This window comes from Nomascus leucogenys, chromosome 2 (genome assembly GCF_006542625.1).
Source record: "Nomascus leucogenys isolate Asia chromosome 2, Asia_NLE_v1, whole genome shotgun sequence".
NCBI lineage: Eukaryota > Metazoa > Chordata > Mammalia > Primates > Hylobatidae > Nomascus > Nomascus leucogenys.
The window spans coordinates 38,422,965-38,448,139 of record NC_044382.1 but is presented as its reverse complement, the minus strand read 5'-3'; the positions used below and the strand labels follow the sequence as shown (position 1 = coordinate 38,448,139).

At 39.7% G+C, this 25,175-nt stretch overlaps 1 protein-coding gene across 1 annotated transcript in view; it reads right to left on the bottom strand.

The window, feature by feature from the left end:
* PFDN1 (prefoldin subunit 1) overlaps positions 1-17,065 on the bottom strand; it is a 58,652-nt gene extending 41,587 nt beyond the window's left edge. The window contains exons 1-2 of the mRNA XM_030828172.1: positions 16,991-17,065; positions 14,381-14,547 (exon numbers count right to left, since the gene is read on the bottom strand). Of these exons, the coding sequence (XP_030684032.1) occupies positions 14,381-14,547; positions 16,991-17,023 (200 nt within the window). The 5' untranslated portion in view covers positions 17,024-17,065. The remainder of the gene's footprint in view (positions 1-14,380; positions 14,548-16,990) is intronic.
* Positions 17,066-25,175: the final 8,110 nt, after the last annotated feature.

Below are 25,175 nucleotides of genomic sequence, written 5' to 3'. Positions count from 1 at the left end.
GCCTGTAATCCCAGCTACTCCGGAGGCTGAGAAAGGAAAATCACTTGAACCCAGGAGACAGAGGTTGCAGTGAGCCAAGATCGTACCATTGCACTCCAGCCTCCAGCCTGGATGACAGAGTGAGACTCTGTCTCAAAAAAAAAAAAAAAAAGAAAGAAAAGAAAAATCAGCATGTCATTCCATTTTCAAGATGAAATATGTAAAATAAAAAAGGATTTACACAAAGATGAAATAGGACTGGAAAAGAAAGAGAGAGCTTTTTAAAATTCATCACTTGAAAAATGTTTCCTCTTGAATCCTCAATTTTTTTTTCTTTTTTTTTGGAGGGAGACAGTCTTACTCTGTTGTTGCCCAGGCTGGAGTGCAGTGTTGCCACCTCAGCTCAATGCAAACTCCACCTCCAGGGTTCAAGCAATTCTTGTGCCTCAGCCTCTGGAGTAGCTAGGATTATGGGTGCCTGCCACCACACCCAGTTAATTTTTGTATTTTAGTAGTGATAGGATTTTACCATGTTGTCCAAGCTTGTCTCGAACTCCTGACCTCAGGCGATCCAACCGCCTCAGCCTCCCAAAGAGTTGGGATTACAGGAGTGAGCCACCATGCCCGGCCAAAGTTTTCTAAGTATGTAAAAAATTACCAAGTACAAAAATAAGACCTAGTCAGGTTAAATGCCTTGCCCAGCTTGTATGTATTAGATGAGAATACTCGGTCTTTTTTGTACCATATTATAATGGCTCTAATGTAAGTTATTATTAATATGTGTGTATGTGAATACATGTATACAAATAATCCAATCAACCTTGGATTAACCAGTTGGTTAAATTTGTTTCTCACAGGAGATACAGGCAAACAATTCTGAAATTGTTTTATATGTGTACTGGGATAAATAAATAAGTAAATGGACAATGGATGGTAGGAGCCAGGTTTCTCATATTAGAGAGAAGTTACAGATAAGCAAGAAAGGAAGGCTAAAATGAACCCTGTGGTATCGAAAAGAGTCGGAGATATCAGTATAAACTCACATTCAGCTTAGTATGTGTACAGTGATAAATAGACACAGAAACAATTGTAGATACGTACATACACATTAATTAGTAGCATATATACACATATTATCTATTGCTAGTCACCAGAGGGCCTAGAAACAGTAACACCTCAGTAGTAACAAATAAACCCAGTGACCAGATATAAGTTTCTAAATAACCATTCTCCAATAAAAGGAATCAGGAACCACAGCTTCTTGGAGAAATGACTAACTATAGGGCTTGGCAGGGAAAATACAAGATGAACCTGGAGCATACTGCAGTATGAGAAGGTCAGGAAGTACTGTAAAAACAAAAAGCTAAAGAAAAGACAAGCCACAGATGGAAGAAAATATTTGCAAAACATATATCTGATAAAGGATTTGCATCTTAATTATGCAAAGAACTCTTAAAATTCAACAATAAGAAAACAAACGACCATATTTAAAACAGGCAAAAGATCTGACAGACACCTCACCAAAGATAACACAGATGGCAAATAAGCATGTGAAAAGATATTCAACATCATATGTTATTAGGGAACTATAAAATAAAATTATGAGATACTGCCACACACCTAGTATAATGGATAAAATCCAAAACACTGAGAACACCATATGCTGGTGAAGCTGTGAAGCAACAGAAACTCTCATTCACTGATGGTGGGAATGCAAAAATGGTACAGCCCACTTTGGAAGACAGTTTGGCAGCTTCTTACAAAGCTTAACAGATGATCAATCAAATGCAGTCCATTATCCAAATGAGTGGAAAACTTCTATGCACATGTGCAAATGTTTACAGCTGCTTCATTTGTAACCGCCAAAACTTGGAACCAACCAAAATATTCTTCAGTAAGTGAATGGATAAACTGTCAGTACATCCATACAATAGAATATTATTCGACAACAAAACGAAATGAGGTATCAAGCCACAAAGACACAGAAGAGCCTTAAATACATATTGCTAAGTCAAAGAAACCAGTATAGTATGAAAGGCTATATACTACATCATTCCAACTATATGAGATTTCGGAAAAGGCAAAACTATATATAGAAACAGTAAAAAGGTCAGTGGTCACCAGGGAAGACAGTGGGGAAGGAAGGGGAAGAAGGGAAGAACAGGTGGAGCACAAGGAATTTGGGGGACAGTAAACTATACTGTATGATAACACAAACAGTGACCCCTAATGTAAACTACGGATCTTAGTTAACAATAATTTATCAATATATTTTCATCAATTGTAACGAATGTACCACACTAATGCCAGATGTTAATAAGAGAAGAAACAGTGTGGGAGAGAGTGGAAAGGGAGTGAGAGCTTGCTGTTCTTTCTGCTCAATTTTTCTGTAACCTAAAACTAGTCTAAAAATAAAGTTGCTGGCCGTGCACGGTGGCTCATGCCTGTAATCCCAGCACTTGGGGAGGCCGAGGCGGGCAGATCACCTGAGGTCAGTAGTTCGAGACCAGCCTGGACAACATGGCAAAACCCCGTCTCTACTAAAAATAAAAAAAATGAGCCAGACATGGTGGCGGGTACCTGTAGTTCCAGGTACTCGGGAGGCTGAGGCAGAGAATTGCTTGAACCCAGAAGGCGGAGTTTGCAGTGAGCTGAGATCACACCACTGCACTCCAGCCTAGGCGACAGAGGGAGACTCTGTCTCAAAAAATAATAATAATAGTTGCCAGGCGCAGTGGCTCACGCCTGTAATCCCAGCACTTTGGGAGGCTGAGGTGAGGGGATCACTTGAGTCCAGGAGTTCAAGACCAGCATGGGCAACATGACAAAATCCCATCTCTACAAAAAAATTTTTAAATTAGCTGGGTTTGGTGGCACATGCCTGTAATCCCAACTATTTGGGAGGCTGAGGTAGAGAACTACTTGAGCCCAGGAGGTCAAGGGTGCAGTAAGCCACAATCACACTACTGCATTTCAAGACTGGGAGAAAAAAAAAAAGGAGAAAATCTCAAAGAGCTCCCAATGGAAAGCAGAATTATTTGAGCAACAAAATAAATAATGTAGTACTAGATTATAACACATAGACATACAGTACCTGGACCCTGCCATACCTAGACAAAAGCAATCTACAGATCACTGTATGCTCAAATCTAACTCTGAGGGATGCTGCTGCTGCATCTCTGTACTATGCTATCCATGTTTCCCTCATTAACTACTGTATCCACAAATCCCTCCTTCCTCTTTCTTCTCCAGTGCCCATACTACAAGCACTATGCAAGGCTCTCTGCTAAACAATCTTTACCCAAAGTCCCTAGGAGAACTCATTTATTTTCAAGGCCTCAACTTAGCTAATAACCCTCAAAATAATATCAACACTATCACCTGCACCATGTCCAGCATCTATGGTCACTTCTACTTGTATGTTCCATATCACCTCAAATTCAACATGGCCCAAATTAAACTCATTTTATCAACCCATACCAACATTCCCTACAAGCAGTTTCACCATCTCAACTTCGGCTTCCATCAATATCACCATATGCAAGTCCCAAAATGGCAGATATCCTCCTTATATTTCCAATTTATCACTTTCTCTCATACTGAACCTTCACCGCACCATTCCACTTCCACCACCTAAATTTATGCTCTTATTACTCACCTCCTGAACAGCTTCCTGCCTGCCGATGCTCCCAGACTAAACTCTGCCTAATTCATCCTAAATATATCAACAGTTTTCATATAGCTAGCCCTCAGTTATTGATCACTATAATGATTGTTGATGACTTTGGCAGACACTATTGTTTAACTATCCCATATCCATTTCCTTTTCTTTGTTGATTGAGCCCCAGTTTTGTTTGGGTACTCTCTATTTTCCCAAGTAAATCAGAGAACTGAGTTCTAAGCTGACTCTTGATTGGCCTTACCCAATCATTGCAGTTGCATCCCCCAAGATTTAAGCCTAAGCATGTGACTCAGTTTCTGTCATGAAATATAAGTGGGAGACCATTAGAAGACTTCTGGAAAGGTGCTCCCATGAAGGTGACATCAGAAAACATGGCACTTTCTCACTCTGGTTGTTGTCATGCCTCAATAAAATCCCTGGAATTCCTGTAGCCAAGCTGGTGATGAAACTAGGAAGCACAGGGAGAAGGGCAGGGCCAGCATACCGAAATAAGTGGAACTGAAGCCCAGCATACGGCCCCTGAGGAGGCCTGATCTATATGACATGAGTAAATCTCAGAAGCATTACACTCAGTGAAAGTACATACTATAATGACTCCATTTATATATTGCATCTATATAAAGTTCTAAAACAGAAAAAATTAATCTACAGGCATAGAAATCAGATTAGCAGCAGCTTGGAGCCAGGATTAAGGAAGGAGAGGATTGAGCTGAAAGAAGCAAGAAAGAAGTTTTTAGAGTGATGAAAATGTTCTTTATTGTGATTGGGGTAGTAGTTACATTTGTCAAAATTCACCCAACTGTACTCCTAAAATGAATGCATTTTATTCTATATAAGTTATAACTCAATAATGCTGATTCTTTAAGAAAGACATCTGATACCCATGGAGGATAGAAGAAGGGAAAAAAAGACAATTAGTATCATTGTCCCCAGATGGTGAGGTACGACGAAGAAAAATAAAGCCAACAAGGGGCAAATAAGTGTGGGTGCTGGTTAGGTGTATACTTTTAAATAGGATGGTCATGAAAGGCCTCATTGCCTCTTTAGAAACAACCTCAAGGAAGAGAAAGGGTAAGCCATGGAGACACCTGGAAGAAGGCTTCAGGCAGAGAAACTGGCAAGTGCAAAAGACTTTGATCACTGATGAAATGGGAGGCCATCTGACTACGGTGATCTTGACTTACATTTTAAAAGGATTACTCTGGCTGATCAGTTGAAAACAGACTATAAAGGGTTAAGGACAGAAGCAAGGAGCCTAGTTAGGAAGCAACTGCCATAAACCAATGGTAAATGAGACCAGGGTGGTGGTAAGTAGAAGTCTTCAGATTCTCAACAAAATTTAAAGACAGAGTCAATAGTATTTGCTAATGAGCTGAATATAAGATTGAAAGACAGAGGCCAAGGGTGACTCTAAGATTTGGAAGAACCTGAAGGGTGGAAAAGCCACTTAGTAATACTGAGAGAGGAGATGGTTTGTTTGCAAACAGCAAAAATTTTATTTTGGCCAAGCTAATTCTGAGATGCCTATTAGACCATCACATGAAGATGTAAAGTGGGCAGCTGAATATACAAGTCTGGAGTTCAGAGAAGGGGTCTAAGTTAAAGATAAAAAATCTGGGAGTTGTCAGTATATAAAAATGCATTTAGGGCCGGGCGCGGTGGCTCACGCTTGTAATCCCAGCACTTTGGGAGGCCGAGGCGGGCGGATCACGAGGTCAGGAGATCGAGACCACGGTGAAACCCCGTCTCTACTAAAAATACAAAAAATTAGCCAGGCGTGGTGGCGGGCGCCTGTAGTCCCAGCTACTCGGAGAGGCTGAGGCAGGAGAATGGCGTGAACCCACGAGGCGGAGCTTGCAGTGAGCTGAGATTGTGCCACTGCACTCCAGCCTGGGCGACAGAGCAAGACTCCGTCTCAAAAAAAAAAAAAAAAAAAAAAAAAAAATGCATTTAGAGATACTCCTGGATGAGATTATTAAGAGACTGAGTACATACAGACAAAAAAAAAGAAAAAAAAATCCAAGGGCTAAAGACAAAGTCAATTTAATATTTACAAATGCAAAAGAAATGAAGATAGTAAAGGAGGCTGAGAAGGAATGGACAGTGAGGTGGGAGGAATATCAAGAAGTGGTGTCCTGCAAGTCAAGGTAAGAACGTGCTTCAAGGAAGAAAGATCAACAGGACCAAATGGTACTGATAGGTCAAATAAGATGAGGACTGATAACTCACTGGAATTATTGGAGAATCACTGTCCCTTCCAGAACCCAATCCCATACAAGCGTTCCTTGTTCTAGTAGAGTAACACACACTGCTATGTTCAATTTTTACTAATTAAAAATTACTGCCTATTTTTAAATCAAAACTATTACTCCTGAAATGGAAGCAGTAGTATGTTAATCTATTTTAAACGCGATGTTTATTTCGGGTTACTATTTGGTATTCTAAGTATTCTGGTAAGTAAGCACCTCTGATGTTTACCACTTTTACTCTGGCTTCATCAAACCCCAAACATTTCCACATATAGGCAGTGAGTTATTCCACAACTTTTTCCAAGATATGATCTTTATTTTACTAGTAAGTTAAAATATAGCAATAGATAAAATATTTTAAAATTACTATCCAATGAGTATTAGAGGACAGATAGAGAGCAGAGTACTCCTTGTACAAAAGCAGAATGTCATAAATATAAATATACTTTGGCACAAATGCCAAAGTCTCAGTCAGACACACACATACAGGATGTATATTGTGATCCAAATCTTTTTACTCTGAGCCAGTGTAAAGGTTGGGCTTAGGGCAGTCACGCTCTTATCTATTTAAAGATACATTTTTGATACTAGACTCCTTTTGCTGTACAAATTTTGGTATCAGAATACTTCAAGTCCTCTTCAAAGCGAAAAGGATAGTGGCTTCCAAGTAATCTAGTTCATTTCAAGACAACTGATCTACTGCAAAACAAGAGTTGGTAATAAGAGTTCCTGGCCAGGACAATGAAATAACATTCTCCCAGACAGGTCCATTTGAACTTAAATTATATAAATGAAATAAGCATACACTCTTCACAAAAGCATGGGCACTAATGGTACATGTAACACACTAGTAATCCTAATTATTTCATCAGAGTAAAGGATATTTGCAGTTAACAGCAATTTCTGATATTATAAATAAAAAAGAATGACAAAAGGCATTACCAAGTATGTGTTCATATATATGAACTGACTCACCTTCTAAGTCAATATTTTTCTGAGCTCCTTCTTGGATATTTCATTAAGCAGATTATGTTCCCTGACATGAACATTTCAGTCCTCTCTCTCAGATTAGATAGCAAGTTATTCCTAACTTTGCACTATGAGATAAGTGGCAGCTAAAATCAGAAAATTCTTGGTATGGCTTAAAATTGACTGTTTTCAGACAAATTCAGCTAATTAAGTCAGTTACAGCACACAATTCCTCAGTGACAGAGTAACAGTTCAAGACTGCTGCTACCTTAATATTTTTACATAGGAACAGCAAGCAAATGGTACTTTTCACCTTTGGCTCAGTTGCTTATCATCGACTGGAAAACACTGTAGTATGCTGCAAATGACTGCTACTTTTCATACAACAAAGGTTGATTTTGTTTAAACCTTCGTCAGTTAAAAAAAAAAATAAAAGGCCATGTCTTTTGATGTTAGGAAATGCAGAAGCGAGCAAAGTCCACCAAGTAGCTAAATGAATCAATTACATTTATGTTTTTAAAACAGGTCCAAAGCCTAAAATAAGTAACCCCATAGCAAGTTTATTTTAGTATGTTTGTACTCTCCAAGATAACAGACTTCTTTTCCCTTTTTTAACAATAGACATCTAATTAGCATAACATTTTCAAAATTAATTTCCTGTGTTTTGGTGAGAATCTTTAGACTCTGGAGCATATGGGAGGGGAAGCAGGGAAAGAATTATTAAAAAGTACTCATCTGCAGAAGAAACAGGACTATGTAATTCTTACGCAAATGTTTGTTAACTCCCTCTGGCACAAAAACAGTGATGTCATTCTAGACAGCAGTAGAGCAGAGTTATAATGAACATCAAGTTTTTAAATCACTGACAACTTAAGGAAATTAAGAATATGACTTAAAAATCTCCTCTCCCCAGAGTACTAAATCTGTGCAAGAGGAGTGTGTGCCCATCTGGGGTTATATACATATTCAGCGTCAACAAAACTGAAGTCATTTTTCCCTGCACAACAGGAAAAGTTGTTGTTGTTTTCCCTTAGAACTCTGGGCAATGAAAGCCATGACTTTAAATGGCTCTGTATAAAAACACAAGAAGGGTGGGTCATGTTCTATTAGTAAAAGCAGCTGAACACCAAGAACTTCTCTTCCTTTAAGTAAAATCTAAAGAAAATCTCATCTTACTTTTGACAACTATCTTTGCTTCACTTTCTCTAAAATACAGATTAATACCTTTAAAGAGGGTATAAAATGAATTTATAAATTTGCATTTGCAATGTGACTCTCACACCAAAAGTAATCTCACGCATTATTTTTCCCCTGTAGTATGCACTAAATAAAATATCCAAATTTGATTCTGCTGAGAGCAACAATATAAACTATTTTTACTGTAGTATTAACAATATTTATCAACAATATCAATAATATTTACTATAATAATTTTTAAAATTTCATTTCCTAATCTCTTAGCAATAAAATATAGTATGACCATTTCTTCAGTTTTAAAATTACCTCAAATTGACTGGAAGACCAACTCTATAGCTACATGAAATTGTAAAAGGATTGCAAAACTTGAAGCAGTATGAGCATACCCCTTTCTATTAACATTTAACATAACTAAGGGAAGCTGCAAATATTTCATCCCACCTTTACTAAATGCCATGATTCAAATTATAGGTCAACATCCAAACTAAGAAATACAATCACAACAAAACCAACATAATATTTTAAACAAAGGGCAGTTCAGCCAAGCTGTCATAAAGAGTTCAGATTTCTACAATCTAAATGGTTGAAAAACTGCTTAACTATTTAGATTTTTTTTAATTGTTACCTATCAAGAATACACCTACTGTTTCACTTTCTACTTATGCCACACTTATCTTAAGTTTTACACTTCTGGATCTTTCAACTGTTAGAGATCAACCATTAAATTACTTCAACAAGTAGAAATAGTAACACCGCTCCCAAACAGCAATTTTTGCATTGCTAGACACTTATCTAGTTGGCAGATTTATACCATTGTTCATTCTTAGTTCCTTAAATGTAAAAAATACCCACAGAATGGTAGCATACCTCTAAATTAGTTTAAATATGGTACAAAGTTATTTTTAGTTAGGTTCAAGTTTTAAAAAGGCACTAATTGTTCTTTTTAAAGGCTAATCTACTCAAGTTCCTCACATTAAAAAAAAAAGTTAATTTGTCTCTTTTGGAAAAAAGAAATGTTATTTATGTAATGCTCAAGCAAAAAGAGTGTTCAAATAATAGATCTGACATCAAATCAGGGTTAGGATCATACTTATTGTTCATAAAAATAAGTTTGACATTTATTCTAATGATGGTCCTTTCAAACACTAGTATGGTTAAATGTCATTTATGTGCACTTTCAAATACAATTCTTATTTTAAAAATACTCCTATCCTCTACTGTGCAAAGTAGAAAAGGAAGAAAACCCCCACACAAGCAATTATAAACATTTTTATCCATGAAAAAATATATACGAGAAAAATTCACATAACATTTGAGATTTGTCTATTCCCTCCTTGCACGCTAGAAAGATGCAAAGACAAACACTTCCAAATATTCAGACAGATCATTCCCCAGTTGTAACTTTCATCATAGTTCTCAAAGCAGTATGGTGAGGTCAGCTCACAAACAGCTTAAGTAGCAAAACTAGAAATTGGTGGTAGTAGTATCAGGCTACATAACAGCCCTCTAAAGAATATGAAGTAAGAGAACTAAAATGTGCTGGCAACATGCCAAAAGACTGGATGGAATATAGCTTTGAGCAACAAATACTCAGAGCTTACAGTATATAGCAATTCATCATCTCTTATCCTGTAGCTTGACCTTCCTTGTTTTAAACCAAAAATAGCCATGTATAAGAGGTATTTAACACTATGAATGTGTCCATACTTATGAAATGAAAGATATCTGGGCCTGCAATGATTTGCTTAACTAAACACATACCCTAAAAAAAAAAAATCTGACTTACATTCTGTGTGAAGATGAGGAAGGTAAAATGGATAAAAATATATTGATATTATTATGCATAAAATAGCCTTTATTCTCTAAGGATTATACTACCCTCAAGCATAATCTTTAAGGTTTGGGTTTTCTATATTTTTAGTTCTGAGTATCTCTTCAACTGGCTGGTATTTAGAATTAGACAACCTTCTCAATATATTTAATGAAGAATTAATCCTGTCAGATCAGAGGACATGATTTTGGTCAGATATAATTTTTTTGACCTTAGTCAAAATATATGTTACTTTTATAACTTCATCTTACATGGATCATGTATTAAAATAGGATAATAAACTCATTCTTAAGTCTCTAACACTTTCTAAAATACTTTTTTTCTAAGAAACCAAAAGAAAAAAGTTATTTTAGGCCAGAAAAAAGAATCAGATTCAATTCAAATCAATACACATTTAACAGCTATTTTGTGCCAGACATTATACTGAGAATGAGGAAACAAAGATAATATATACATGGTCTCCCAGAGCTGACAATCTGGTTGGGAAGACTGACCCATTTAAACACACCTACACACTCAATGTGCTTTACTAGTTGTAGGAACAAAGGCCCTGCTATCGCCAAGGAAAGAGTGAATGAGTCTGCCCCGGGGGCTGGAAAAATCTTCAGAGGCAAAGTAAGAGTAGAGCTATGTCTTGAAGGATAAGAATTTCACAAGGAAAAGAGGAATATTGCCAGCCAAGGACAATGTTATTCGCCAAAGACTGAGCAAAAGCAAAAAAGCACAAAAACATAACATGTGTGAGGAAACCTATGTGGCAAGGGTAGGATAACAATTTCTGGTACATGTGTTACTACTCTTCTACCCTCACTGTGTAACAGACATCACTAATCAAAGCATGTTTAAAACCCACCTGACATCTCAAAATTCTTCTCAACATATAACGCAAACTAGTAGAAAGAGGTAGGTCCATGAGATGAAATATACATGCTATCCTAACCCTGGAAAAAGAAAGTGGTGGGACCTGAGGCAAAGGGTAAATTAAGAAGAGATTATGAATAACCATGAATGCAAGGCCAACAAGTTTAGATTTTATCCTGTGGACAACAGAGGATGAACAAAGGATTTTAGGAAGAATATTGATGTGATTAATTCTGACAGATATGTGAAGAATGGATTTGGACAGACAGAATGAAGGCAGGAAGAAAGAACAGTTAGGATGCTATCATAAAAGTCCAGGCAAGAAGCAATGAGACCTGAATTTCAGCAATGGGAAAATCTACTGCAGGTTGTAAAAGAAAAATGAAGTTTTGGATTTTATTATCTGTGGTTTTAAAATGAAAATTTGGGAAAAAGTAATATTCTAGTCAGAATTCCCAAATAACACTCAAAAGGGAAAAGAAAAAACAAATTAAGGTAAAGACTAGAATTAAAGAAGTGAATCACAATGATACCCAAAATTACTCAAGACTATAAATTCAGAAATAGATATCTCAGGTTTAGCATCAAGAAAGAGAACATCCTCATGACCAGACTAATACTCAGCAAGTCTTTTCTTCCTCTCAGGGCACTAATACGCTAGCCAAACAACAAACGCTATTCACCTTACATGCCCCTACAATGCAGGGTCAAACTCATACTCCCGGTGAGATGCAGACAGCACTAAAGTCCAACTTAAAACAGAAGTCTGAAATCATGTAGAAGCTCAACTTTATCCAAACACTTGAAACTCCACACTTCTTTTAAAAAACATAATTTATAGGAAATAAACCTTCTGGAAATAATGCCATTCTACCATTAATTAATTCATAACCTAGCCTTTAAACTCTAAAATTCTTTGTATGGAAAACAACTTATCTGTAGCACTTTGGAAAATATGTACAAAAAAACAACTCTCCTGACACTCTTGCAGAACGTTTAATAAATGAAACAATTCTAATTAAAAATTAAAACTTCACTGTAGCTCAAAAGCCCAAAGGGAGTGAAACGGTTTTTCTATTTTGAAAAAGGAATTCTTTAGCTATTGCAAACAAAGGCTAGTGCAGTGATGTGAAATCCAAGTACAACATGTTAATAAAGCTGGCATTACTGTTTTAAGACCTAAGGATATTCACATTAAGGATAAAATTATCCTGTAGTGAATGCCAACAATGCATTTCATACTACACAGACACATATTCAAGGGTTCTACTTTGTTCCAATTCTTTTGTGTCCCAGTAACAAACTCTCAAATTGGGATCCTTATCCTCTTAAGCTAAAATGAAATATATGAGCTTGGACATAAAATTTACTTGTGCTATATTATTCATTCTGAGAAAGCAAATCAGATGAACAATTTAACATAATCTAATTCTGAACCATAAAGATATGGATTAGTCAGTGATGAGCAGGGTCTACTTCTCATGATGTCATTCCAAAGTCATTATTAAATTTTACACATGTTATTCTTTCTTCAAATCAATCACAAAACATGTCATCCCAAGACTGAGGTCAAATTCCATTCTAACTAAAAGATCTCCAAACCTGAAGTAATGGTCTACTAAGTAATACTCAAAGACCAAATTCCAGAAAAACCCTCCTCCTGTACCTCCCCCCAACTTAAAAAAAAAAAAAAAAATCAGTCTTCTCCTTTTAGCTCACTGTAATGGAATGTGACCTGTACTTAAGGGCTTTTCCATTCCTTTTTTTCTGCTTAAAGAATATGAAGCAGACCTATTCTCTCTCACAAGGGTAATATGCTTTTAAAAGAAAAAAAAAGTGAAATGTATGAAGTTAATCGTGTATTAAATAGAACAAACAAAAGTAAAATAATTTACTAGATTTCTCACACGTGAGTTGTCCTCCTATTAGAACAACGCATGACACTTAGAATGAGTGTATTTTTTTTTTTTTTTTTTTTTGAGGCAGAGTTTCACTCTTGTTGCCTAGGTTGGGGTACAATGGCGCAATCTCGGCTCACTGCAACCTCCACCTCCCGGGTTCAAGCGGTTCTCCTGCCTCAGCCTCGTAACTGGAATTACAGATGTGTGCCACCATGCCTCGCTAATTTTTGTATTTTTAGTAGACGGGGTTTCACCATGTTGGCCAGGCTGGTCTCAAACCCTAACCTCAGGGGATCCACCCACCTCGGCCTCCCGCAGCGCTGAGATCACAGGCATGAGCCACAACACCTGGCCAGAATGTGTATTTAAATGACAATTGAATCTTAATTTTTATTTTATAACACTGATCAGACATCTGAAAGATTTATGATTTGTATCACTTCTAATAAATTAAGCAGGGAAGAGGAGGCTGAAACTGCACCTACTTAAATAAATCTTCTTCACATACAATATTGCTATAAACATTTTCCATGACAAATCATTTTTGTTACTGAACTTACACTTAAGTACCTAATCATAGACAGAACAGGAAAGTAAGCACTTAAGAAATGTACTTCGAGGCCAGGGGTGGTGGCTCACGCCTGTAATCCCAGCACTGTGGGAGGCCGAGGCGGGAGGATCAAGAGGAGAGATTGAGACCATCCTGGCCCACACGGTAAAACCCCATTTCTACTAAAAATACAAAAATTAGCCGGGTGTGGTAGCACGCGCCTGTAGTCCCAGCTACTCAGGAGGCTGAGGCAGAATTGCCTGAACCCAAGAGGCAGAGGTTGCAGTGAGCCAGGATCACACCACTGCACTCCAGCCTAGCAACAGAGCGAGACTCTGTCTCAGAAAAAAAAAAAAAAAAAATGTACTTCAAAGTCTAAACTTAAACACTTCAATTAATCTACCTGAAGTTCAGCTCCTCATTTTAAAAAAAGAAAGCATTTAATTAGATAATCTTTAAAGTTATTTCTAAGATACTTTAACCTGCCAGGCGTGGTGACTCACACCTGTAATCCAGCACTTTGGGAGGTTGAGGTGGGCAGATCAGGAGGTCAGAAGTTCGAGATCATCCTGGCCAATATGGTAAAACCCCGTCTCTACTAAAAATACAAAAATTAGCAGGGCGTGATGGCATGCGCCTGTAATCCCAGCCACTCAGGAGGCTGAAGCAGGGGAATCGCTTGAACCCGGGAGACGGAGGTTGCAGTGAGCCAAGATCGGGCCATTGCACTCCAGCCTGGGTGATACAATGAAACTCCATCTCAAAAAAAAAAAAGATACTTTAAACCAAGGTTTCTTTTGTTTTGAGACAGAGTCTAGCTCTGTTGCCCAGGCTGGAGTGTAGTGGCATGATTTCGGCTCACTGCAACCTCCACCTCCGGGGTTCAAGGGACTCTCCTGCCTCAGCCTCCCAAGTAGCTGAGACTACAGGCAAGTGCCACCACGCTCAGCTAATCTTTGTATTTGTGGTAGACACAGGGTTTCACCATACTGGCCAACAGGCTGCCCTCAAATGATCCACTCACCTCGACCTCCCAAAGTACCAGGATTACAGGCATGAGCCACCACGCCTGGCCTAACCCAAGTTTTAAGACGAACAAACTCTATTTAATTCGGACAAAAGCACTCCCAAAATAACTCCATTAGGACACATTTTACTTACATTCTTCCTACACCTTCATACATGTTAGTCTCATCTACCAAAGTCATGATTTCTGTATCTGTAAGATGTGCATGCTTTTTCGTTCTGTTTAGCTGTTCAATCTGTATGTCTGCGAGCTTCACCTTCTGTTGAGTGTCAATAACTTTGGCTTGAAGCTCTGTGAAGGCCTAATAAAAACAAGTCCATGATTTAGTCGGTAAAACATTTTACAGGAAACATTTACGTCAAATCCAAATATATTAAAACAAAATATGCTAGCCAGAGACAAAGCTGTGAAATATACCAAAGCAAACATCAATAAAAGTCAACATAACTGTAAACAATCAAGTCACCATACTAAATACTGAATTTACAATCATCAGAAGATACAATCAGTGTGAAGCAAATCAAATGCACATTAAATAATAACCATATTAAGTAGCAAGTACTCAAGGAGTAGTAAAAGAAATAAATGCAATAGTCAAGGATGAAACCCAGAGATTCAAAACAAGAACCATAAAAGTAATAACTCACTACATTTGTACTGCACAATTGGGTTTCAAAGCACTTTCTCACATTAGTTTGAAATATTAACATGGAAATATTAATATAAGAATATTAATGAGGAAATATAATAAATATTTATGCCTCTCAATAATCCCATGAGTTAGCATTGGCAGTTTCATCATCCACAATTTACAAATTAAGTAACTAAATGAGTTAAGAGATAAAAGTGGCTTGCACAAGGTTGAACAACTATTAGGGGGAAAGGCAGGTGTATTTAAATCCATTTCTTCTAACCCCTTAGTTCAGCAATCTTTCCATTCCACTGTCTATAGTAATATTCATAATATGAACATTTTTAAGAGGAAGACCAAAAAAGAGTGAGAAAAAATGCAAAGCACTGGCAAAAGAACTGCATCATGATCTTCATCCAGAGATACCAGGCCAAATTTGACCCTTGCGTACACTTACTTAACTGGAAGATAAACAGTTCTTGGATACTTTTGTTGAAGTGCCTGGAATGACTTTCACATGCTGTCAAATTTGTGCCTTAATAATAACATTTGTGACTGCAATGCACAACAAAGGCCACTACATAATTTTTATTGTGACCTTGTTTTCACCTACTAGTAAGGTTTTGAAAGATTTACTTTGGGGAAGGGGAGGGGCCTGAAATTTCCTATTTGTCTCCACCCAAAAAAAGGACCCCGTAAAAACATCAGAAGATAAAACCTTTAAACAAGTTTTTAAATTAATTGGTTATCAAAATTATTCAGTTTAAGTTTGTAATCATTTTCTCAGTTTGCATTCACCGCCCACAAGTTTCAAATGTAGCAATAAATTCAAAAGTAGTGGGAGGCAAATCCATTCACTAAACCCTGATTTAAATCGGTACTTTTAATAGAAAAAAAGGTAAATTTTTAGAATGCACAATTTTGTTTTGAAATGTAAAATTCCAGGTATCATCTGACTGCTCTGTACAGCTTGCTAAGGAAGCTAGTATACTGTTAAAGATTAAAGACTCCACCTAAGAGCTAAATTCACAAGATTCAAGACAAGAAGAACACAAGCAAGACACAAACACATAATATCCTCAGAACAGTAACAAAAGTTTCATTTGTCAGAAGCAACAGCTATTTCGGCTGTCCTATTTCTTTTACACAAGTTGACCAGAGGCAGTCTTAACTAAGATGTTGCTCATCTGAAGAACCCAAAATAGTGGTCAAAGTGTGAGATAAGACAGAGAATACTGGATTCTAGTCCCAACTTCTGATAGACTTTTCTGGCACTGGTTCCTTTTCTAGAAAAGTAGATTTAAAATAGATAAATTCTAAGGTCCTTTCCAATCCACCCCACCGCACAAAGCATACTGGTTTGGGGTCATTAGTGGTGGTAGAATGCTGATCATTCTTAGATAGGAAAAATCTGAGTAACAACACATTTATAAGCAACTGTTTGAGGAAAGCAGGAAACCCAATTCCTTCTGATACTGGTTTTATTTGGAAAACTTTACTGGTTTTGTTTTGTTTTTGACAATTCCCTCAAAATAAGGAGGGTTGGTTTGGTTTTGTTTTGTTTGACAAGTCCTTCAAAAGAAGGGGGGGGGGGCAAAATCCTGAAATGAACATTGCTGCTACAATACCTGGTTTTCCGAACTGTAGATACTGCAACTTTCAAGGTGCAGAACCGAATAAATGACCTAAAAACAAAGGTTGGACTTGGGAGTTTTTCAAAGCAAATGAGGCAGAATTACGGATGCCACAGCTCAGGCAAGGGGTCCGAAGGGAACCCCATTTGAAATGCTCTCTTTAGTTCTTACTATGAAAGTGAGTTCCTGAAGCCTCCAAACGCAACGAAATGTCTCTGGAGCTCAGAAAGACCGGACAAGCCCGAGATAGGCCCGCAGACTTACCCCACCCAGACCAAACGGCTCCTACCCAGCAGGAGCCGCTCGCCCCTCACCCCGTTTATGGAGACCCAGTGCGGCCTTAGGACTCTGGGGAACCATTCCCTAGTTCACTGGACCCTCCTTCCTTCTGCAAGGCTCGTGCCTCACTCGATATTCTTGCCTATAGTCCCCTTAGCCTCCAAAGAGAAGATCTCCGCCCGCCAAAGACCCTCTTTTACCTTCTTCAGCTCTAGATCCACGGGGGCGGCCATCTTGGTGCACTGTATGCGCCTGCGCAGTGGGAATTGGCCTGAAATAGGGTGGGGGAAGGGCGCGCCTTACTTTGTGCGTCCGTCTTCTGCGCCTGCGCATGAGTTGGACTAACCGGGCTTATCCTTCTCTGAGAATTGACTCCTGTACTAGTTGGGTTTCGGATTCCGTGTCTTCACTATCTGACCGATCAGGTCTGGCTTGCTCCTCCACATCTTCCAGACATAGCCCAACGCGCAGATTTCCCATGTGGCTTTAAGCAGTTTGCCAGCTAGCTTAACTTGTGCTGCTAAATTGAGATGTATGTAGATGAGGTCAAACCCTCATCAGTCGATCAGTCCTTCAGCTAGTCGCTGTGTTGTCAGAGATGAGTAAGTCCAGAACCTCAGGCATGACAGTTTGGGAAAGACTATTGGAAAGCTGTCTGGACTGTTCTTTCCAAGACGAACTTATTACTTCCAAAAGCTTCCCAAAGACCTTCTAGGCACAGTGGTTCTCAAGAGAAGCTGAATACGTTTGCTTAAAAAAAAAAAGTGCAGGTTCTCTGGGTCTCATCTCAAACTTACTCAGAATCTTTGAGAATGGGGTCTGTAAATTTGCACTTTTGCAGACTACCCCAGTGACCTAATGGTGCAACTCCTCCGCGGATCACTTTTTTGAGAATCTCTGCCATAAAAGGACCTGGCATTTGAACCGGAATAGATAATAACTGACTTTTGGAAATGGAAAAAAAAATGTTTACCTACTCTAAAAACTGTTATGCTAAGAGAAAGTGCTACATAAATAATTAGGAAATTTATTTCATTTTTTAAAAAAAGAAAGAAAGAAAGAAAGAAAACAAACTGTTAGGGAGATGAAAGGGCAGGGAATTTGGAAACAGCCTAATCTAGATTCAAGGCTTGGTCTGCCTTTAGCCTATGTCTGGTTCCATTTACTAACTGTGTAACTTTGAGCAAGTCACTTGGATATTTTGTGGGGGTTTTTTTTTTGTACGTTTGTTTGTTTGTTTTTTGAGACAGGATCTTGCTCTGTCACCCAGGCTAGAGTGCAATGGTGCAATCACGACTGACTCCAGCCTCTACCTTCCGCCCTCAAGCGATCCTCCCACCTCAGCCTCCTGAGTAGCGCTGGGACTACAGGCGCGCGCCACCCACACCCAGCTAATTTTTATATTTTTTGTACAGACAGGTTTTCACCTTGTTGCCCAAGCTGGTCTCAAACTCCTGAGCTCAAACAATCCGCTCGCCTTGGTCGCCCAAAGTGCTGTAGTGCTGTGATTAAAGGCTTGAGCCACCGCGCCCGGCCACTTTTTTTTTTTTTTTTTTTGAGCCAGGGTCTCCCTCTGTCACCCAGGCTGGAATGCAGTGGCACGATCTCGGCTCACTGCAACCTCTGCCTCCCGGGATCAAGTGACCCTCCTGCCTCAGCCTCCCGAGTAGCTGGGATTACAGGCGCCTGCCACCACGCCTGGCTAATTTTTGTAGTTTTGGTGGAGACGGGTTTCGCCGTGTTGCCCAGGCTGGTCTCCAACTCCCAGCCTCAAGTGATCCGCCTGCCCTCGGCCTCCCAAAGGGCTGGGATTACAGGCAAGCCACCGCGTCCAGCATCTGCCACCTATTTTTAATGAGCTTCAATCTTCTCGTGTTTGAGAGTGACAATATTGACCTAAGAGGGTTATTGTGAGAAATAAACCAGATCAGGATAAAAAGCTCCAAACATAGCTCCATGCACGCAAGTAGATACTCAATAAATCACTGGTGTAGTTAATCATCGTCCTGTTTGTCTTTCAAAGTCCAGCAAATGGGCACTACATCCCCCATCACACAGAGCAAAGATAATCTCTCCTCTGAACTCCCCTCACAACATCTGTTTCTCTCTCAAGGCATATAACACTGTCTACCTTTTTCTAGAAAACATTTTTATTAGACTGTAAGCTCCTTGAAATCAAGAACTATGGAATAATAGTTCTTCCACCTCTTGTACCTAGAACAAATAGTTCTTCCACCTCTTGTACCTAGAACACCTGTCACAGTGCCTCACAGGGAAAAAAAATACAAAATGGATAGTGGATGTGAATAAATTATTCTGGAAAAAAAAAACAGAAGACTCTTTTCTCCCTAATTTGAGAAACAGTAAAAAGGATCTGATATTTTGATTCCCTGGGACCTTCTTAGATTCTCATTATAGATGATCAATAAATACTGACTGATTAGCCAGGCATGGTGGCATGCTCCTGTAGTGTCAGCTACTGAGGAGGCGGAGGCAGGAGAATTGTGTGAGGCCTGGAGGCCAAGGCTGCAGTGAGTGGAGATCAATTGTGTCATTGCACTCCAGCCTGAAAGACAGAGTGAGACCTTGTCTCAAAAATAAAATAAAATAAAATAAAATAGTGACTGAATATTGAAATTCAAAAAAAGTCTGAAATACTGTCCTGTACATTACCTCATGAGACTTTTGAAACAGTCCTCATAGAGATGTATGGACTGTAAAAGTTAAGAGCCTGGGCTAAGCTGTCAGACAACCTGGGTACAAATACTGATTATACTACTTAAGGGTAGCATGATCTTAGGCAAGAGTCTTCTCTGCATTGTTTATTTGGTCATTGCTTCTCTTTGTATGTTTGTATACTACTTCTTCCTCATGAGTTTAATTTCCTTCTTTTTTTTTTTTTTTTTTTTGAGACATAGTCTCATTCTGTCACCCAGGCTAGAGTGCAGTGGTTCAATCTCGGCTCACTGCAGCCTCCACCTCCTGGGTTCCAGCAATTCTCCTGCCTCAGCCTCCCTAGTAGCTGGGATTACAGGTGCGTGTCACCACCTGGCTACTTTTTGTATTTTTTGTAAAGATGGGGTTTCACCATGTTGGCCAGGCTGGTCTTGAACTCCTGACCCCAGGTGATCCACCTGCCTCAGCCTCCCAAAGTGCTGGGATTACAGGCATGAGCCACTGCACCCAGCCTAATTTCCTTCTTGATAAAGGAAGTCCTTCAATAGGTTCTTCTAGTAAGAGTCTCTGATAAGTAAATTCTCTTCATCTTTGTTTTATAGGTTGAATTGTGCCCCCCACAAAAGATATGTTGAAGTCCTAACTCCCAGTACCTCAGAATGTGACCCTATTTGAAAGTAGGGTTTTGGGCCAGGCATGGTGGTTCATACCTGTAATCCTAGCAGTTTGGGAGACTGAGGCGGGAGGATTCTTTGAGCCCGTGAGTTTGAGACCAGCCTGGACAATAGGGCGAGACCTCATCTCTATAAAAAATAAAAAAAATTAACCAAGCATGGTGGCAGTTATCTATATTCCCAGTTACTTGGGAGGCTGCAATAGGTACATTGCTTGAGCCCTGGAAGTTGAGACTGCAGTAAGCTATGATCTACCACTGCACTCCAGCCTGGGTGACAGAGCAAAGCCATGTCTCAAAAAATGAAAAGGAGGGAAGGAAGGAAGGAAGGAAGGAAGGAAGGAAGGAAGGAAGGAAGGAAGGAAATGGAGTTTTTACAGAGGTAATCAAGTTAAATGAGGTTATTAGAGTGGGCCCTAATGCAATATGACTGATGTCTTTATAAAAAGGGCAACTTTGGACACATACAAACACACATACAAGGAGGACTATGTGAAGAGACATAAGGAGAAAGCCATGTCAAACCTGGGGCTATCAGGCCGGGTGTGGTGGCTCACGCCTGTAATCCCAGCCCTTTGGGAGGCCAAGGCAGGCGGATCACCTGAGGTTGGGAGTTCAAGACCAGCCTGACCAACATGGAGAAGCCCCGTCTCTACTAAAAATACAAAATTAGCGGGGCGTAGTGGTGCATGCCTGTAATCCCAGCTACTCAGGAGGCTGAGGCAGGAGAATTGCTTGAACCTGGGCAGTGGAGATTGTGGTGAGCTGAGATCGCGCCATTGCACTCCAGCCTGGGCAACAAGAGCAAAACTCTGTCTCAAAAAAAACCATCTGGGGCTATCAGAAACTGGAAAAGGCAAGAAAGATTCTTCTCCTTTGGGTTTCAGATAAAACATGGCTTTGCCAACACCTTGATTTTGGACTTCTAGCCCCCAGAACTGAGACAATAAATTTGTGTTGTTTTAAGCCACCCAGTTTGTGGTACTTTGTTGTGGCAGCCCTAGAAAATGCTCTGTGTACATCTAAAAATGTACATCAGGCCAGGTGTGGTGGCTCATGCCTGGAATCCCAGCACTTTAGGAGGCCAAGGCAGAAGGATTGCTTGAGGCCAGGAGTTGAACAAGACCAGCCTGGACAACATAGTAAGACCCCATTGCTACAAAAATTTTTAAAAATTATCCAGGTGTGGTAGAACACCTCTGTAGTCCCAGCTACTTGAGAGGCTGAGGCAGAGAATAGCTGGAGCCCAGGAGTTCAAGGTTGCAGTGAGCTATGATCTGCCACTGCACTCTAGCCTGGGTGACAGATCAACACCCTGTCTCAAATATATATATATATATATATATTTTTGAGACAGGGTCTCACCCTTTCACCCAGGCCGGACTGCAGTGGTGCGATCTCGGCTCACTGCAAGCTCCACCTCCCGGGTTCACGCCATTCTCCTGCCTCAGCCTCCTGAGTAGCTGGGACTACAGGTGCCCGCCACCGCGCCCGGCTAATTTTTTGTATTTTTAGTAGAGACGGGGTTTCACCGAGTTAGCCAAGATGGGCTCGATCTCCTGACCTCGTGATCCTCCTGCCTTGGCCTCCGAAAGTGCTGGGATTACAGGCGTGAGCCACTGCGCCCAGCCAAAAAATATATATATTTTTTAAATAAATAAATGCATATCTAAAAGGTTCACCCTTATTTTTGAATGACAGATTAGCTATATATAGAACTATAGGTTGACAATTATTATCGAAGGCATTTTTCCATAGTTTTCTGATTTTATATACTGATAAAAAGTCCTCTGTCAGGCTGCTTTTCATTTCTTTGTTAGAAATCTGTCTTTTCTCTGGTATATTTTAAGATTCACTTTGTCTTTGGGTTTTGCCCTTCTACTTTGATGTGTGTGTTTGTGTTTGTGTGTGTGTTTGTAGATTAAAAATATATACCTAAAAATTCACCTAAACCTTTATCTTAAAATGTGTATTCTAAAAATCTTTCTTACTTGGTACATAGTATGCTTCTTCTTTTTTCTTTTTTTCTTTTTAATTTTTATAATAGAGACAGAGGGGAGGGGGGTGTCTCACTCTGTTGCCCAGCTGGTCTCGAACTCCTGGCTTCAAGCAATCCACCTGCCTCAGCTTCCCAAAGTGCTGGGATTATAGGCATGAGCCACCATGCCTGGACCATAGTATGCTTCTTTAATCTAAGGATTCATGTGAGTTCTAGAAAATGTTCAACCAGTATCTCATGCAATATTGGCTCTCATTTCTCCTTGTAGAACTCTCATTAGAAGTATGTGGAAGTATCAGGCTGGGCGCGGTGGCTCACGCCTGTAATCCCAGCACTTTGGGAGGCCGAGGCGGGTGGATCACGAGGTCAGGAGATCGAGACCATCCTGGCTAACACAGTGAAACCCCGTCTCTACTAACAGGATAAAAAATTAGCCGGGCGAGGTGGCGGGCGCCTGTAGTCCCAGCTACTCTGGAGGCTGAGGCAGGAGAATGGTGTGAACCCAGGAGGCAGAGCTTGCAGTGAGCCGAGATCGCACCACCGCACTCCAGCCTGTGCGACAGCGAGACTCCATCTCAAAAAAAAAAGAAGTATGTGTGTGGAAGTATCCACATCCCTCAACCTCTATTTTACACTTACTATTTCCCTGTGCTAAACCTTAGGTTTCTACAACACTCTCCACTAATTTACTAATTTTCTTTTCAACTATGTCTAGTTTACCGTTTAAAGCATCCATTAGTATTTTATTTAAATAACCATAATCTTATTTTTAAAGACAGAGGGTGTTGCTCTGTTGTCCAGGTTGGAGTGCAGTGTTGTGATCAATCATAGCTCACTACATAGTGAGACTACATCTCTACAAAAATAAAAATAAAAAATTGGCCAGGCGCGCTGGCTCATGCCTGTAATCCCAGCACTTTGGGAGGCCAAGGCAGGTGGATCACAAGGTCAGGAGTTCGAGACCAGCCTGACCAACATGGTGAAATCCTGCCTGTACTAAAAATACAAAAATTAGCTGGGCATGGTGGTGCACGCCTGTAATCCCAGCTACTCAGGAGGCTGAGGCAGGAGAATCACTTGAACCTGGGAGTTGGAGGTTGCAGTGAGCCAAGATCGCACCACTGCACTCTAGCCTGGGCGACAGAGTGAGACTCCATCTCAAAAATAAAATAAAATAAAATAAAATATTAGCCAGGCATGGTGGGATGCACCTAGCTACTCAAGAAGCTGAGGTATGAAAATCACTTGAGCCCAGGAGTTCAAGGTTACATTGAGCTATGACTGCACCACTATACTCTAACCTGGGCAACAGAGCAAGACTCTGTCTCCAAAGTTTAAAAAAATAATAAATAAAAATAAAATGACAGGAAGAGACTGTGTTTGAAAGCTCTGAAGGGTTTGCAGCCCTTGGATACTTGCCCCAAAAATAAACATGATGTGCTTGCTTTATTATTGTGATTAAAAAAAAAACTAACTTCACACTTGAGTCTTCACTATTACAAGGATGTACTCCTGAAGCTCAACCAGTCCACAGTTGTGGACTCTAAAATAGTGATCTCCCATTATCCCTCAGATCTACTTAATAATGCTCAGTACATTTTTGTATTCAGTCAACAAAGATTTATCAAATATCTGCTAGGCACTGCCCTTGAGATATAGCAATAATAACCAACAAACTCCCTGACCTCATGGAGCATCCATTCCATGGAGGGTAAGGTGAACAATAAACATACAAAATAAGAGCAGATATCAATAAGTATTATGAAGGAAGAAAACAGCAACATGGTTAAAGATTGACTGGGTGGAGACCATTTAGGTGTGCGAAGTTCTCTGGGAGGCCATAACATTTGAGATGAAACCTAAAAAATGAATGAAAATGAACCAAACATGCAAAGAGCTTAGGAAAGAACATTCCAGACAAAGAGAATAAATAGCAAGAGCAAAGGGTTTAAGGTGGTCACAGACTTCGCATATCTGAAGAATGAAAATGAAGAAGCCAGCATGAATTAGTAGGAAGAATGGTAGAAGATGACATTGGAGAGGTGAACCAGGGGCCAAACCGTGAAAGGCCTTGTAAGCCACAGTCAGCATTGGAATGTTATTCTGAGTGTGATTGGAAGCCACCGGAGTGATTTCAAGCAGGAGATTGATATGATCCCATTTGAAAGGGAACATTGTGGGTTCTAGGTGAGAATGGATTGGGGAGAGCAAGGATGGAAGGAGGAGGACCAGTTAGGAGATTACTGCAGTAGTCCAAGAGAGAGACAATGGTAGTCTGGATGAGGATGATAGCAGTGGAGACAGGGAGAAGTAGATGGATTCAGGTCAAGATTACTGAACTTGATGAAGGGATGGGTATGTGTTGAGGAGAGGAGCAATGAAAGAAAGAAAGGCATCAAAGATGACTTCCAATTTCCAAAAAAGTATGCCGAGCAAAATAGGCCAGACAAAATAGAGTAACATACTATAGTGACATACTACAGGTTATAGGAAATGCAAATAAATCCAAACAGATAAAAAAATCAGTGGAAATACAAAAATTAGCCAAGCGTAGTGATGCACAACTGTGGGGCAAGCTACTTCAGAGGCCAAGGCAGCAGGATCACCTGAGCCTAAGAGGTTGAGGCTGCCATGAGCCGTGATCGTGCCACTGCACTCCAGCCTGAGTGACAGAGCAAGACCCTGTCTCAAAAAAAAAAAAAAAAAAAAAAAGAAAAGAAAAGATTAGTGGTTGCCTGATAGGAGCAAGCAATAGGATCAGGGACTGGGAAGCAGAAAGAAGGAAGCAATTACAGAAGAGAATGAGGTAACTTTTATGGTGGTGAATGAATTTATTATCTTGATGGCAGAGATGGTTTCCTGGGTGGGAAATTATTAAATTGTACACCTTAGTATATTCAGTTTACTGTATGTACTGTATATTACAGTTTACTGTATGTCAGGTATGCCTCAGTAAAACTGTTTTTTCAAAAAGACTCCCAGCTTTTTGACCTGAACAAACTAGTTGAATGTTAATGTCTTTTACTGAGACAAGAAA